The 16,550-nt window shown below is 46.2% G+C and overlaps 1 protein-coding gene and 1 non-coding gene across 2 annotated transcripts; one reads left to right on the top strand and one right to left on the bottom strand.

The window, feature by feature from the left end:
• Window positions 1–2,065: 2,065 nt before the first annotated feature.
• On the bottom strand, window positions 2,066–4,104 carry HILPDA (hypoxia inducible lipid droplet associated). Its single transcript, XM_066262241.1, is given in 3 exon segments — window positions 2,066–2,752; window positions 2,755–2,979; window positions 3,882–4,104. Coding segments are annotated over 2 exon segments (189 nt in total). The 5' UTR covers window positions 2,912–2,979; window positions 3,882–4,104; the 3' UTR covers window positions 2,066–2,720.
• A 10,639-nt stretch (window positions 4,105–14,743) lies between these two features.
• TRNAP-GGG (transfer RNA proline (anticodon GGG)) lies at window positions 14,744–14,819 on the top strand. The gene has a single exon. It is a non-coding gene; the product is annotated as a tRNA-Pro (tRNA).
• The last annotated feature ends 1,731 nt before the right edge of the window (window positions 14,820–16,550 follow it).

Raw genomic sequence — 16,550 nt, 5'->3', positions numbered from 1 at the left:
AAAACCAAGCCTCAGGCTCAATGATCCTGCCTGCCCCCAACACACATTAATATCACCTGGGCAACGGCCTCCTCGTGGGCAGCGTAATCTTTAACAAAGTGAGCATAATACATTTTATCTGCCCAACAACCAGCTAGTCAATAATCATGCAACTCACTATCCCTCCTGCAGGTGGAATATATCCTCTGTGCCTCCCCCAAAGGAGACAACCCAAGAATTCCATTCAGCCACACCAACTTCAGGAATTTGAGTGATGCACAAGTTTCTAGACCAGTTTCAGCTGTGGCTTGAGATGGAGATTGTTGGTCAAATAAGTTTGTAAATATGATATGTTTGCTCACTTATAGTTTGCATTGAGTGTGGGGGACAGGCTGTAAGCAGGCAGTGTCTTTATGCCGTTCCCACCCTTTTAATACTATGATCTTTTCAAAACTAAGCTTTTCCCCACACTCTTGACTGTTGCATGATGTGGGGTGGTGCACTCTCATGAGGAATCCCATTATGCCTCAGATAAGTGACTTTGTATCAGAGACTTCCTTGTTTATTAAAGGTTTTGATTTCTACACTATAAAATGGGGCAGAGGAGCCCATGCTGGAGGAGAGCAGAGAAAGGCCATGTGGAGCAGAGGAGAAGCAGCCAAGATGGCGGAGTGCTGAAGGAGAAGCCAGTTTGTGCAGTTTGTGCAGAGAAAAGGAGATGGGGAACAGAGGTTAAGGCTGGTGAGGTACCTTTGATCCTAGGAAAACTTGGATTAGTCAGTGGCTTTGGGAGCCCTGAATGGAAAGGGAAGTGTTTTCCTACTGTGTGTATTTCTTGCCCGCAAGCTAGGGTGCAAGCTAGGATTAAAGCTAATGGCCCACCAGTTCTTGGCTCTGTTGTTTCATTACCGTCTGTCCGAATCAAATGCGAACCTGCATGGGCCAGGCAGCTGTGATAGTGGCTGTGGCTACTGGCTTTACAGAAATCTACAAACTAAAAAAACACAAGCCATGTGTTCCCACACATCTAATACTAGTGGGATAGGGACAGGATAAATGCAATAAAGGGAAAGGGGGTTAGAATGGGGGACACGACAGACTAGTGATTATGATATTCCACTCATCAGATGTGATGAAGGCAAAGGGAAGTCCCTTGATTAGATCCCCATTCTGCTTCCTGGGAGTGTACCCCTAGGCAACTGCTGTTTAAATTGAGATTTTAGGATTATTGCTGCAGCATAACTAACCTGTATCCTTGACTGATAGAGATTGGAATCTAGGAGTGTTGCATATCTAAAAAAATAAAACCCTAAAAAAAAAAAAATTAAAAAAATAAAACCCTAGTGTGTGACGTCAGGTTATTTGGAAGGCAGTAAAGACATCTTAATGGAAGCAGGAAGGTTAGCAACCCATGTTGTATAGTAGCAGAGTATTTGGTAAAATAGTTTTCTGCAGTAACTAAACAAGACATAACCTTAATCTAATTTATCTAAAAAGAAGAGTCATAGAACAGAATTTTAGCAGCTTGAATATTGTTGGTTGCTATTGACAAAGCACCACAAGATGAGCTAAGAGGAAAACTGGCTAGGTTGCAAGCACACAAGGGATCTAGAAAGACTATAGGAATTAGTGAGCTTGAGAGTTCACAGAAGCAACTTTGGAGATGCACACAGTGAAAAGGACTGTAATGGTCTTGGCCTAAACTCAGACTATGCAGATCCAGCTACCCCACCTCCAAATCCAGAGATTCATTTACCTTTTTATTTTTAAGATTTTATTTATTGATTTTACAGAGAGAGAGGAGAGAAAGAGGCGAGTGAGAAGTATTAGTTTTGTTTTGAATTGAAAGAAACATCGATTTGTCATTTTCCTTATTTACGCATTCATTGGTTAATTCTTGTATGTATCCTGACCAGGGACCGAACGTGCAACCTTGGCATATCAGGATGATGCTCTAACCCAGCATTTACCTTGTGTTTTAAGCACTTTCATTCTCCCAAGTTTTAAGATGTTAAAACTCAGATCTATGAATTAAGACACTTCCCTATGCACAAATTTGAAGGGCAAAAGTCAACATGACACATAGTGAAAATGTATATTCAACTTTATTTCATTAGAAAAATTCACTTAAGCCACATAGTGGCTAAAATGCCCATGTCCTGAGCAGGGTTTGTCATCCCACTGTCCCCCTTCAGACCAATGCACACGATGCTGGAGGAAGGACTTAAAAATGTAAAACAATGAGAACTGGATACCTAATACTCCATCTTCCCCCTCCCTGCAGCCAGCTCACACACCTCTTTAATGTTACCCATACAGAGGCACTCACATGAAAGAGAAATTGAACACCAAAGAAACTGACCATAAGCCATCCATGTCCAAAGGAATTCTTGGCAGATGTTAAGGAAGGAGGCCTGAAAACACCATCATCTCCCAACAGCTTAAGTTGTAGCACAAGCCCTCATCTGAGAGAGATCAGAGCCATGTTGCCAAGGACAACAAGGCACAGAGCAGATTCTGCAGAGATGAGTGGAATCACAGCCATAGGCAACCCTCTGACAACGATTAAACAGGTTCTTTTTCCAGGGCAGGAAGCATCCAGACGGAGGGGCCCTTCAAGGGCTTAGTAACAGTTAGTTCTCTAACACTGATGCTGAGCCTGCCTGCCCACGAACTGGGACATATGGTTGGATAGGTTTAGGCCAGTGTTCCAAGTTTATAGCCGGTGGAGAGAGGTCTTATCACACCCCTCTGGATGGATGTTCTGGAAGGCTCTAGGGGCTTCCGCGCTGGCTAGCTGACCTCTGGTGATCCAGGCGCTCCGGGGGGATGGGTTCTCCAGCAAGCCTTCCACTGTCTCCATCAGTCTAACAAAGATGGAAAGTAGGGTCAGCACCCCACCTAAGAGATAGAAGTTTAATATATGTTTCATAGCTGAAAGGTTCCCACTCCTTTGTAGAGCAGTAGAGCTGCCTTCTGCTTCCACAAGGCCTCTGGATCCTGAAGAAAGAGAGGCAAGGTTAGTCTAGAACCTTCTGGAATATGCATGCACCTGGCCCTGGCCCTTATATCCTCCCATGGAGCTACCCGCGAGGCCCAGCCAGCCAGGGATATACCGACCCATGGCTGTTTTCCCACAGTAGAAGCTAAAGTATATTAACACTGTCAACTGCATGGCTGAGAAGCCAGTCTTGCTTCTTTTCTTGAGCATTCCTTAAAACTTTTATATCTTTTTAAAGTAAAACCTGTACTTCTCCTGCCAGGTGCAACGCAAAGTCTCTATGCCACAGTCCAGGGACCAGAAACCTTCCTTAGGTAAAGACCGAGTCCCTTTTGGGGGGAGCAGGACTATAAGAACATGCCCTTGAGAAGGCAACTTGCCTGGGAAGTCTCCCTCACATCTCATTCGCATTCGAGTTAATCATAAACTTTTTGAAGGTCAAAATTATTCTAATAAGAGAGTCAACTCTATCAAGTTCACATAGTAACAAATATACCCTGATGACCCACAATGTGTTAAGCACCATGGAAGTTACCAGGGCCACAGAGGACCCTAGAGACATGAACCCCGCCTTCTTTAACAGTCTGAGGCGACAGGCAAGAACACAGGCAGTTACAGACACCACGCCAAGTGTCCTGACAGGAAGGAGATGCTAGCAGGGCTTTGGGAGGGCACGGCATGGGCGACTAACCCAGCACTAGAGAACATGGAGTGGGCCACATGGATTCTAGTTAGGGCCACACCTGGAGAAAGCAGGGCCGGATGGCTAAGTGGGGACCCAGAGGCGGGCGGAGGGAGGAGGAAAGCTCCAGAAAGCTCGGCCACAGTCCGGGACCCGGACCCGGACCCGGCACGCAGGCTGGAGGATGGGGGATGGGGGGAAGCCCAGAGTGCCGCTCACCTCCAGGAAGAAGGGCCGGAGTGGCTCGCTCGCTGTAACAGCAGGTCGTGCAGAAGCTGTAAGGAAAGTCGGCCAACCAGACCGCGACGTCGCAACTCAGACTAAGCCTAAAAGACGAGCGAAGTCAGCAGCAAGTGGCAGAAAAAGGCCACCCGCACCGCCCACTTATAGTCGCGCTCCAGCCCTGGAGCCCGCGCACGCGTCCTCGGGCCTGCACGTCCGCACGCACGCACTCTGCGGCGTGTACGCGGCCCCGCCCCCGGCGAAGGCGGTAGGGGTCTGGGGTTGTCCCTGGGCGCTTGCTTGGTCAGAGCTGTTTTGGAAAACACACAGCCGTGCGTCTCTGAGTCAGTGAGGTCAGCAGTGACTAGGCGCGTTTATTAATTTCGGCTGCTTTTGCTGCTGCGGAAAACTTTGGAAGGAATCAGAAAGTTCATTCTCCTCGCCCCAAATACGAAATCGGTGAAGACACCTGACCTGCCCCAATCCAAGGGCCCTCACATGGAACGGGCTGACCTACGTACGGGCAGCGGAGGATGGGTTCTTCAACGGAGCGCAGATTGGCAGAGGGCACCAGACCCCCCCCCCCCCCTCAAGTTCTCCATTCCAGGGACTGAAGATCTGGCTTTCTAGGAGGTTCACTTCCTAGAGATAACGAGATTCCGGATGCCACCCTCCACCCTTCATTCAAAATCCTTAGGATTAATTTAATAAATTCTGATTGCTGTGGGAGTTTCTCACGTTGTTTAAGGAAATGTGAAATTCTCATCCGGCCGTGGTGTTCGCGCCTAACTGCATATGAACGTCACTTTGCACACATTGGGCCCGTGTCCTCATCTAAAATGTGGCCATAGGAGATTTTTAAGAACGCCTTCAGATCGAACCGAAGAGCTAAAACCTTCCAGTCTAGCCTTAAACCCAGATTTGGGAGCTGGAACGCCTTACTGAGCATTCCCCTCCCAACTCCCGCCCTAAATTTTAGACGTTCTGCCGTGAGAGTACCTAATGGCTGGCGGCTCTCAAAACTTAGAGTCCTGGGAGACGCTAGGAGTCGGGAGGCCCCTGGGAAAGAATCTTTAAGCCACCGTGGAAGGGAAGGCTGACGGCGGTTTCACTGCCTGCCTCCTGGGAGCAGGCGGGGCAGCCGGAGCGCCAAAGCTCTGGCTAGGTGACTCTTGGCAGGTGCCCTGAGCTCTAGGACAGCAATTCGCGTGTCCGGATGTCGGGGTTGGATGGGATATCCCTAGGCTCTGTAGGCCTCTGTTGAAATGGAGTTGAACTAGCAGGAAGGGAGGAGCCAAATTGCGAAGGCGACCTTTCCCCTACAATCGGGCTCTCTGTCATCTGTCAGAGGGGGTGGGGAGGCCGGGAAAGGAGAAAGTTTGGGTTGGAAACGTGTCGACAGGCAGACACGCACCCTGAAAATAATTTTTCTACTCAGCCCGCAGGAATTTTTGGTTCTTCATTACACTAGAATTTCGTCTGTTTTTGTGCTCGATTCAGCGACTTTTTTTTTCCACATTGTTATTAGAAGAGGCCCAAGCTCTGAAATCACATCCAGGTTTCTCAAATGCCACCACTTGCTAGCTGGGGACCTTGAGCAAATCCTTTCACCCTTTTTTTAATTGAATTTATTGGGGTGACACTGGCTTACAAAATTATACAGTATTCAGGTGCACAGTTCTACAACACATCACCTGTACATTGTATTGTGTGTACATGACCCCAATCCTTTAACTGTTCTGTACTTCAGTTTCCTCAATTGTTATATGGGATAATAACAGTCCTTACCTGGAAATTAAATGTATTAATTCACATAAAGAACTGAGAACAGCCTGACCAGGCAGTGGCGCAGTGGATAGAGTGTTGGACTGGGATGCAGGAGACCCAGGTTCGAGACCCCGAGGTCACCAGCTTGAGCGAGGGCTCATCTGGTTTGAGCAAAAAGCTCACCAGCTTGAGCCCAAGATCGCTGGCTCGAGCAAGGGGTTACTTGGTCTGCTGAAGGTCCGCGGTCAAGGCACGTGTTGGACAGATAAAATGTATTATGCTCACTTTGTTAAAGATGACGCTGCCCATGTGGAGGTTGTTGCCCAGTGATATTAATGTGTGTTGGGGGCTGGCTGTGAGCAGGCAGAATCCTTGTAGCCTGGGGCTTGGTTTTGGGATTAAGCCTTTCCCACCCTTTTTGGTGTGGGGTGGTACAATCCAATCATGCCTCAGAGAAGTGACTTTGTATTAGAGACTTCCCTATTTTGTATATTGGATTAAAGGTTATAAAGCTACACTATAAAATGGGGGCAGAACGGGAGTTTACGCTCTTGGTTCCTGAGATTATCATTAGAGGAGAGAGCAGAGAAAGGCCACGTGGAGGAGGCCAGGAGAAGCAGCCAAGATGGCGGAGTGTTGAGTGAGAAGCCAGTTTGTGCAGGAAGGAGGAAGGAGATGGGAAACAGAGGTGAGTAAGTCTGGTGAGCTAGAAACCTTTGATTCTAGGAAACTCGGATAAGTCAGTAGTTTTGTGAGCACTGAATGTGAGTGGGTTTTGGAGCCCAGTGTGTGTTTTTACTTGCCCACCGGGTGCAAGCTAGGATTAAAGATGATGGCCCATCAGTTTTTGGCTCCGTTGTTTCTTTACCGACTGTCCGAATCCAATGCGAACCTGCATGGGCCAGGCAGCTGCTGTGATGGTGGCCCTGGCCACTGGCTTTACAGCACGTATAAGAGGGCAATCAATGAACAATTAAGGTGTTGCAATGCGCAACGAAAAACTAATGATTGATGCTTCTCATCTCTCCGTTCCTGTCTGTCCCTGTCTATCTTTTGGGCAGATAAAATGTATTATGCTCACTTTGTTAAAGATGACACAAGGAGGCCATCGCCTAGGTGATATTAATGTGTGTTGGGGATCCTTGTAGCCTGGGGCTTGGTTTTGGGATTAAGCCTTTCCCACCCTTTTTGATGTAGGGTGGTACAATCCAATCATGCCTCAGAGGTGACTTTGTATTAGAGACTTCCCTACTTTGTATATTGGATTAGAGGTTGTGAAGCTACAGTATAAAGTGGGGGCAAAACGGGACTGGGCTTGGTTCCTGAGGTTAGCAAGAGAGAGCAGAAGAGAGCAGAGAAAGGCCACGTGGAGGAGGCCAGGAGAAGCAGCCAAGATGGTGGAGTGCTGAGTGAGATGCCAGTTTGTGTAGAGTTTGTATCTGGGATAAGGAAGGAGATGGGGAACTGAGGAGAATGAGGCTGGTGAGCTAGAAACCTTTGATTCTAGGAAACTCGGATAAGTCAGTGGCTTTGTGAGCAGAGTGTGACTGGGTTTTGGAGCCCAGTGTGTATTTTTACTTGCCCGCCGGGCGCAAGCTAGGATTAAAGGCTATGGCCCACCAGTTTTTGGCTCCATAGTTTCTTTACCGACTGTCCGAATCCAATACGAACCTGCATGGGCCAGGTGGCCGCTGTGATAGTGGCCCTGGCCCTGCCTGCTGGCTTTACACTATCCCTCTCTCTGACTCTCTCTCTGTCTCTGTAAAAATAAATAAATAAATAAATAAATAAATAAATAAATATAAAAAAAGAACTGAGAACAGAGCCTGACACATAGGAAACATGCCATAAATGTTACTATCTGTATCATCAACCACAAAACTTCCAATGACTGATTTTGCTCTTTGTAGCCTGTGTTCAGTGAGTGACTACAGGAATTCACAATAGCCTTTTGGGCTCTGCTCATTGTGAGCTCTAAATTTTTATTTTCACACAGCTCAAAAAGAGACAGGTGCCTCTCCAACAATTCCCTGTTCCCCACATTCACTGTCATTGTTAAAGGTCATGCCAGACGGAGATAACCAGGGTTTGGGTGATTATAGCCCTGTGCTTTCCCATCTATTAACAACAAATATTATTGACTGTTATCTTTGAGTACATTAGGAGGCTTTCTTACAGCAGATTCTTGTTCTGCCTCTCCCTTGGCCAAGTTAATTAATCCCTTGAGGCCTAAATTTCCCATCCCCCCTCCATGTTTCTTCCTTTCTCCTTAATTCCAAGGGCAATTCTTTTGCCTCTGTAACTTGTTTCATGACTCCATTTCTTCTATCTCTGTGACTTTCTAAATAAATCTTCTATATTTTGAAAAAAAAAAAAAGTACAAAGGCAGGTTCTTATCCTAAAGAACCTTATTACCTGGTTGGGTAAATAAGACCTAAAAAAGAACTAGCAACCCAAGGCACTGTAGGAAAATGGTTAGAAATTAATCAGTGTTGATGCCCTGGCCGGTTGGCTCAGTTGGTTGGAATGTCATTCCCATATGCCAAGGTTGAGGGTTTGGTCCCTGTTGGGCAGATAAAATATATAATGCTCACTTTGTTAAAGATGGCGCTGCCCACATGGAAGCCCATCGCCCAGGTGATATTAATGTGTGTTGGGGGCGGGCTGTGGGCAGGCAGGATCCTTGTAACCCAGGCCTTGGTTTTAGGAGTAAGCCTTTCCCACCTTTTTTTTTTTTTTTTTACAGAGACAGAGAAAGAGTCAGAGAGAGGAATAGACAGGGAAAGAGAGAGATGAGACGCATCAATCATTAGTTTTTTGTTGCGACACCTTAGTTGTTCATTGATTGCTTTCTCATATGTGCCTTGACCGTGGGCCGTCAGCAGACTGAGTAATCCCTTGCTCGAGCCAATGACCTTAGGTCCAAACTCATGAGCTTTTGCTCAAACCAGATGAGCCCATGCTCAAGCTGGTGACCTCGGGGTCTCGAACCTGGGTGTTGGGCAGATAAAATGTATTATGCTCACTTTGTTTTTTGTTTTTTTTTACAGAGGCAGAGATAGACAGGGACAGACAGACAGGAACGGAGAGAGATGAGAAGCATCAATCATCAGTTCCTCGTTGCGCGTTGCGACTTCTTAGTTGTTTATTGATTGCTTTCTCACATGTGCCTTGACCATGGGCCTTCAGCAGACTGAGTAACCCCCTGCTGGAGCCAGCGACCTTGGGTCCAAGCTGGTGAGCTCTTTGCTCAAGCCAGATGAGCCCGTGCTCAAGCTGGCGACCTCGGGGTCTTGAACCTGGGTCCTTCCGCATCCCAGTCCGACGCTCTATCCACTGCGCCACCACCTGGTCAGGCTGCTCACTTTGTTAAAGAGGCCGTTGCCCAGGTGATATTAATGTGTGTTGAGAATTGTTGTAGCCTGAGGCTTGGTTTTGGGATTAAGCCTGTCCCACCCTTTTTGGTGTGAGGTGGTACAATCCTATCATGCCTCATAGAAGTGATTTTGTATTAGAGACTTCCCCATTATGTATATTGGATTAAGGGTTTGGATTTCTACACTATAAAATGGGAACGGAGCGGGAGTTTGTGCTCTTGGTTCCTGAGGTTAGCATGAGAGAGCAGAGAGAATAGAGCCAGCAGCGGGAGGAGGCCACGTGGAGAAGGCCAGGAAAAGCAGCCAAGATGGCGGAGTGCTGAGTGAGATGCCAGTTTGTACAGAGTTTGTATCTGGGATAAGGAAGGAGATGGAGAACTGAGGAGAATAAGTCTGGTGAGCTAGAAACCTTTGATTCTAGGAAACTCGGATAAATCAGTAGCTTTGTGAGCACTGAATGTGACTGGGGTTTTGGAGCCCAGTGTGTATTTTTACTTGCCCGCGGGGTGCAAGGTAGGATTAAAGGCTATGGCCCACCAGTTTTTGGCTCCATGGTTTCTTTACCGACTGTCCGAATCCAATGCGAACCTGCATGGGCCAGGCGGCTGCTGTGACAGTGGCCCTGGCCATGCCTCCTGGCTTTACACTGGGTCTTCTGCATCCCAGTCCGAAGCTGTATTCACTGCACCACCACCTGGTCAGGCTTTCCCACCCTTTTTGATGTGGGGTGGTGCAATTCCATCATGCCTCAGATAAGTGACTTTGTATTAGAGACTTCCCTATTTTGTATATTGGATTAAAGGTTTTCTGCACTATAAAGTGGGGCAGACCGGGAACTTGCTTTCTCGGTTCCTGAGATTAGCATTAGAGAGCAGAGCAGAGAAAGGCCATGTGGAGGAGAGCAGGAGAAGCAGCCAAGATGGTGGAGTGCTGAGTGAGAAGCCAGTTTGTGCAGAGTTTGTGCAGGGAGAAGGAAGGAGATGGGGAACAGAGGTGAATAAGTCTGGTGAGCCAGAAACCTTTGATTCTAGGAAACTCGGATAAGTCAGTAGCTTTGTGAGTGCTGAATGAGTGGGTTTTGGAGCCCAGTGTGTGTTTTTACTTGCCTTCCAAGTGCAAGCTAGGATTAAAGCTAATGGCCCACCAGTTCTTGACTCCGTTGTTTCATTACCATCTGTCCGAATCCAATGGGAACCTGCATGGGCCGGGCTGCTGTGATGGTGGCCGCGCCTACTGGCCATACAGTCCCCCTCAGGGCACATACATGAATCAACCAATGAAGTGGGACAACAAATCAATGTATCTCTCTCTCCCCTTTTCTCTTTCTAAAATCAATAGTAAATAAATAAATCTTAGGATTCTCATCTCTTTAAAAATAAGAAGTTAGGCCTGACCAGGCAGTGACGCGGTAGATAGAGCATCGAACTAGGATGCAGAGGACTCAGGTTTGAGACCCAGAGGTCACCAGCTCGAGTGCGGGTTCATTTGACTTGAGCAAAAAAGCTCACCAGCTTGGACCCAAAGTCGCTGGTTTGAGCAAGGGGTTACTCGGTCTGCTGAAGGCCCACAGTCAAGGCACATATGAGAAAGCAATCAATGAACAACTGAGGTGTCGCAACGAAAAACTGGTGATTGATGCTTCTCATCTCTCTCTGTTCCTGTCTGTCTGTCCCTGTCTAGCCCTCTCTCTGACTCTCGCTCTGTCTCTGTAAAAAAAGAAAGAAAGAAAGAAAGAAAGAAAGAAAGAAAGAAAGAAAGAAATTAGAAAAAATTTCAAACTCAGCCTAGAGTTTGAAGTAACTGACACGTGCCAAGCATTTTGCTAAATGCATCACATATATTATTTAACTTAATTCTCATAATAACCCTATGAGGAAGGTAGTATTACCTCCCTTCTTTATTTGTTAAGCACACTTTCCCATCAAAGGAAAAAGAGACTTCCCTTCATCTAGTCTTGGACCCATGTTTCATATCTCAAATCAAACAAGTGTCCTTGGTATCTGCTTGCCTTGTTTTTTCTTATTTTAATTTATAAAATTGAAATAATAATAATAATTCTTACCTATGAAGATTATTATGAAGATTAAATTAAATAATGGATGTGAAGTACTTAGTATAGTTTAAGGGCGAAATAAAAAAGGTGGTTATAATCTTATTTGCTCCTAAGGTAGACGGCGTACTGCAGGGCTTGGGAGTCCAGAAACTATGGAGAGTGAGGACTGGGTGGGAGAAAAATACAGAATAAGAACCTAACTAGGCTGGCAGTGCTCGGGGACCTGGACCTTTAACAGCCGCGGTAAGTGAATGGAAGAGGGGGTGGGAGGAAGCCTGCACCAAGTAACTGACACGTGCCAAGCATTTTGCTAAATGCATCACATATATTATTTAACTTAATTCTCATAATAACCCTATGAGGAAGGTAGTATTACCTCCCTTCTTTATTTGTTAAGCACACTTTCCCATCAAAGGAAAAAGAGACTTCCCTTCATCTAGTCTTGGACCCATGTTTCATATCTCAAATCAAACAAGTTTCCTCTGGGAATGCTTTGCTGACTCTCAGACCACTGCCACAGCCTCCTGTAACATGATATACGTTTTCCTCCCCATTTTTACCTTACCCTTAATGGCATCAATGTCTGCTTCTTCTCAAAAGTCCCAAAATGTCGATGACAGGAGTGTCTGGTCTGGTTTAATTTCATTTCATCTAGCACCCCATAGTAGGCTTTCAATAAATAATTGTTGGATTGAAGAAATAAATGGAAAATATGATTACCTTACCCAACATCTTCAATAGAGTACCCACTGTTGCACAAAGAAAAGGTAGATAGGGCACTAAGACAAAGCCTCTTCAGGTTCAATTTTCTTCAGGGGAACTGCCCACCACGCAGAGCTCTTTATGAGCCATGCCCCTGTTCCCAAGACCCTCAAAAGAAGTGATTCCATTGTCAGCCCACACAGGAATTACTAAGATTACAATATCTTCACAATTTGATGTTAGGGTCCAAGGTCCATTTAAAGAACTATGGAAATCAATTTGACAATATCTATAAAAATAAAAGGATGCACATGCCCTTGATCTTAACATCCCACTTCTGGGAAATGATCGATCATGGCAGACAGACTCCTGTAGGCAGAGAATGGAGTATGGGGAGGCAATCGTCACAGCACTGTTTAATAGCAAAAGATTGGAAGCAAACAGAAGAGCTTATCATCAGGGGACTGGTTAAATAAATTACCAATACCAGGACTATGCATTTATCACATGCACATAGTAACAGTGGGTTGCCGGGGTCCAGCCCTGGGTGGAATCCAGGGGTCCCACAGGAAGAGACGGCGTCAGCGCGAATCGAATGAGAGAGCCGAATTCTTTTTTCTCTTTAGCATTTACTGCCAGGCATCTCTGCCAAATGCTGGTCTAGCTTTATTTTTATACACACACACTAAGTTACAATCACATGGTATTCAGAATACATTGATTAACCATTGTTTTTGTTTCACTATGGTTGCATATTTCTAGGTAACAGTTAATTCATTTCTATTGTACAAGCTATAAATCAGGTGGTAAGTCATTCAAAGTACAGTTATACAATAACTTGAACAGCAATAACAATATTGGTACAAACTTCTAAAAGGTCAGTACTGATTAATAAATAACTCTACCTTACCTAAAGTCCTATTGTCTAGTCAAATTTTATTTATCTACTATATTCATACACTAGTTAAGTTCTAACTTTATTTTTCTCAGAGTGTCCCATCACCTGCAGGTCAAGTATGCAAGAAGAAAGGAAAGTTTCTCTACCACATGAAAAGGCTAGGGAGGTAAAATAATGAATTAAAGGCTGAAAGGTGCTTCTGTGTATAGTTACTGTTTCCTACCTATTCATAAGTCACAATCTATTTTTTCTAACATGATTAATAAGAAGGAATTCTCCTACAAACTTAACCCTTTTTGAGGGATATCATAGCCAACCTCTTATGTCTAGGAGCCCAGGCAAAGGGGCTTATAGGCTTTTCTGTGGAAATCACACCCTCTATCTCATTTCCAAAGAAATTACTATGAATCTACAGGGAAAGCACGGTGCTATTATCCCTGTGCCATAAATGATAGCACACACCCAGAAAAGGGGGGATAAAAGGCCAAATTAATTCAAAAGGTCAAAGGGGGAAGTATCGTTGTACCTTTTCTCTGCTGTGACTTCGTCAACCAGCAGCCATTGACCTTCACTGCTGTGACTTTGTCAACCAGCAGCCATTGGTCTTCTCTGCTGTGACTTTGTCAACCAGCAGCCGTTGATCTTCTTCTGCTGTGACCTTGTCAGCTAGCAGTTGTTGATCTTCTTCTGCTGTGACCTTGTCAGCTAGCAGGTGTGGATCTTCTTCTGCTGTGACCTTGTCAGCCAGCAGCTGTGGATCTTCTTCTGCTGTGACCTTGTCAGCCAGCAGGTGTGGATCCTCTTCTGCTGTGACCTTGTCAGCCAGCAGTTGTTCATTGGCTTCCGACAGTGGGTTACTATAAAACCAGCAAAAGTATGAGCAGTTTAAAAAAAAAAAAGAAGGAAAGAAACAGTTGGTGTTTTTTTTTAAGATTTTATTTATTCATTTTAGAGAAGGGGGAGGGGGGAGAGAGAGAAGGTGGAGGAGCAGGAAGCATCAACTCCCATATGTGCCTTGACTGGGCAAGCCCAGGGTTTCGAACCGGCGGCGACCTCAGCATTCCAGGTTGACACTTTCTCCACTGCGCCACCTCAGGTCAGGCCAAGAAACAGTTTGCACACACTAACGCACAATCTACAATATGTTGTTAAGTGAAAAAAGCAAGTATATAATGTGTGCATAGTATGCTATAGTTTGTGTTTAAAAAAACTCACAAGATTGCCTGACCAGGCGGTGGCGCAGTGGATAGAGCGTCGGACTGGGATGTGGAGGACCCAGGTTCGAGACCCCGAGGTTGCCAGCTTGAGTGCGGGCTCATCTGGTTTGAGCAAAGCTCACCAGCTTGGACCCAAGGTCACTGGCTCGAGCAAGGGGTTACTCAGTCTGCTGTAGCCCCACGGTCAAGGCACATATGAGAAAGCAATCAATGAACAACTAAGGTGTCGCACTGAAAAACTGATGATTGATGCTTCTTATCTCTCTCCGTTCCTGTCTGTCTGTCCCTATCTATCCTTCTCTCTGACTCTCTTTGTTTCGGTAAAAAAACCCAAAAAACAAAAAAAACACAACTCACAAGATAGGACATACAAAATGAGATATCACTTCCAATGCACTAGGGTTGATTTAAAAAAAAAAGATTTTATTTATTGATTTTACAGAGATGAGAAAGGAGCAGTGAGTGGGAAGTATAGTTGCTTCACTTTTAGTTGTTCATTGCTTGCTTGTTGCCTTACTCTGGCAAACCCAGGGCTCCAATCCAGCAACCTCTGTGTTCCAGGTCGACGCTTTATCCACTGTGCCACCACAGGTCAGGCACTATTTTTTAAGAAAATAAACATTGTTGAGGATGTGGAGAACATTAAACCCTTATACATTGTTGTTGGGAATGTAAAATGGTGCAGCTGCTATGCAAATCAGTTTGACAGCTCCTCAAAAGTTAAACATAGAGTTACCATATAACCTGGCATTTCCACTCCTGTGTGTGTGTGTGTGTGTGTGTGTGTGTGTGTATCTCCAAGAGAACTGAAAACATATATTCACACAAAAACTTGTACACAAATAGCCCTGGCCGGTTGGCTCAGCGGTAGAGCGTCGGCCTGGGGTGCGGGGGACCCGGGTTCGATTCCCGGCCAGGGCACACAGGAGAGGCGCCCATTTGCTTCTCCACCCCCACCCCCTCCTTCCACCCCCACCCCCTCCTTCCACCCCCTCCTTCCACCCCCTCCTTCCTCTCTGTCTCTCTCTTCCCCTCTCGCAGCCGAGACTCCATTGGAGCAAAGATGGCCTGGGCGCTGGGGATGGCTCCTTGGCCTCTGCCCCAGGCGCTGGCGCTGGAGTGGCTCTGGTCACGGCAGAGCGACGCCCCGGAGGGGCAGAGCATCACCACCTGGTGGGCAGAGCGTTGCCCCTGGTGGGAGTGCTGGGTGGATCCCGGTCGGGCACATGCGGGAGTCTGTCTGACTGTCTCTCCCCATTTCCAGCTTCAGAAAAATATAAAAAAACCAAAAAAAAACAAAAAAACTTGTACACAAATATTCATAGTAGCTTTATTCAAAAATGCCCCCAAAAAGTAGAAACAGCTCAAATGTACATTAACTGATGATGGATAAACAGATGTGGTACAACAAAATGTTATTTAGCCATTAAAAAAAAAAGCCTGACTGGGCCCTGGCCGGTTGGCTCAGCGGTAGAGCGTCGGCCTGGCGTGCGGGGGACCCGGGTTCGATTCCCGGCCAGGGCACATAGGAGAAGCGCCCATTTGCTTCTCCACCCCCCTCCCCTCCTTCCTCTCTGTCTCTCTCTTCCCCTCCCGCAGCCAAGGCTCCATTGGAGCAAGGATGGCCCGGGTGCTGGGGATGGCTCCTTGGCCTCTGCCCCAGGCGCTAGAGTGGCTCTGGTCGCGGCAGAGCGACGCCCCGGAGGGGCAGAGCATCGCCCCTGGTGGGCGTGTCGGGTGGATCCCGGTCGGGCGCATGCGGGAGTCTGTCTGACTGTCTCTCCCCGTTTCCAGCTTCAGAAAAAAAAAATAAAACAAAAAAAAAAAACAAAAACAAACAAACAAACAAACAAAGCCTGACTGAACCATTACCAGCTAGAAGCAGCGGTCACTGGGACTTGGACATGAGCTGCAAAGTATAGAATGGTGACAACAATTTCAGTGCCATGCGGACTTTTTCTGGATGTGGACTTTTCCTGGGCTCCTGCTCCCTGTGACAGCTCCTAACAGACTGAACTGTGGTTGGGTTGCATTTTTCAGGGATCTGGCATGGTGATGGGGCCAACTTGGACTTGGTGAACATGTTAAGGACACTACTCTTTTATGGATTCTTGCTGTATAGGCCAAGAGTTTGCTTAAAGGCTTTTAATCACTGTAAAAAAATTAGAAGACTGGATAAAGAAGATGGGGCACATACACACCATGGTATACTATTCAGCTAGAAGAAATGATGACATCGGATCACTTACAGCAGAATGGTGGAATCTTGATAACATTATGCAGAGTGAAATAAGTGAATCAGAAAAAAAACAAGAACTACAGGATTCCATACATTGGTGGGACATAAAAGCGAGACTAAGAGACATGGACAGGAGTGTGGTGGTTACGGGGGGTGGGGGGAGGAAAGGAGGGAGGGGGGAGGGAGAGGGGTACAAAGAAAACTGGATAGAGGGTGACGGAGGACGATCTCTCTTTGGGTGATGGGTATGCAACAGAACTAAATGACAAAATAACCTGGAAATGTTTTCTTTGAATATATGTACCCTGATTTATTGATGTCACCCCATTAAAATAAAAATTTATTTATATATAAAAAAAAAAGCCTGACCAGGTGGTGGCGCACTGGATAGAACATTGCACTGGGATGCAGAG

Source organism: Saccopteryx bilineata, chromosome 2 (genome assembly GCF_036850765.1).
Source record: "Saccopteryx bilineata isolate mSacBil1 chromosome 2, mSacBil1_pri_phased_curated, whole genome shotgun sequence".
Classification (NCBI taxonomy): Eukaryota; Metazoa; Chordata; class Mammalia; order Chiroptera; family Emballonuridae; genus Saccopteryx; species Saccopteryx bilineata.
The sequence above is the reverse complement of the archived record's forward strand: the minus strand, read 5'-3'. Positions and strand labels throughout refer to the sequence as shown.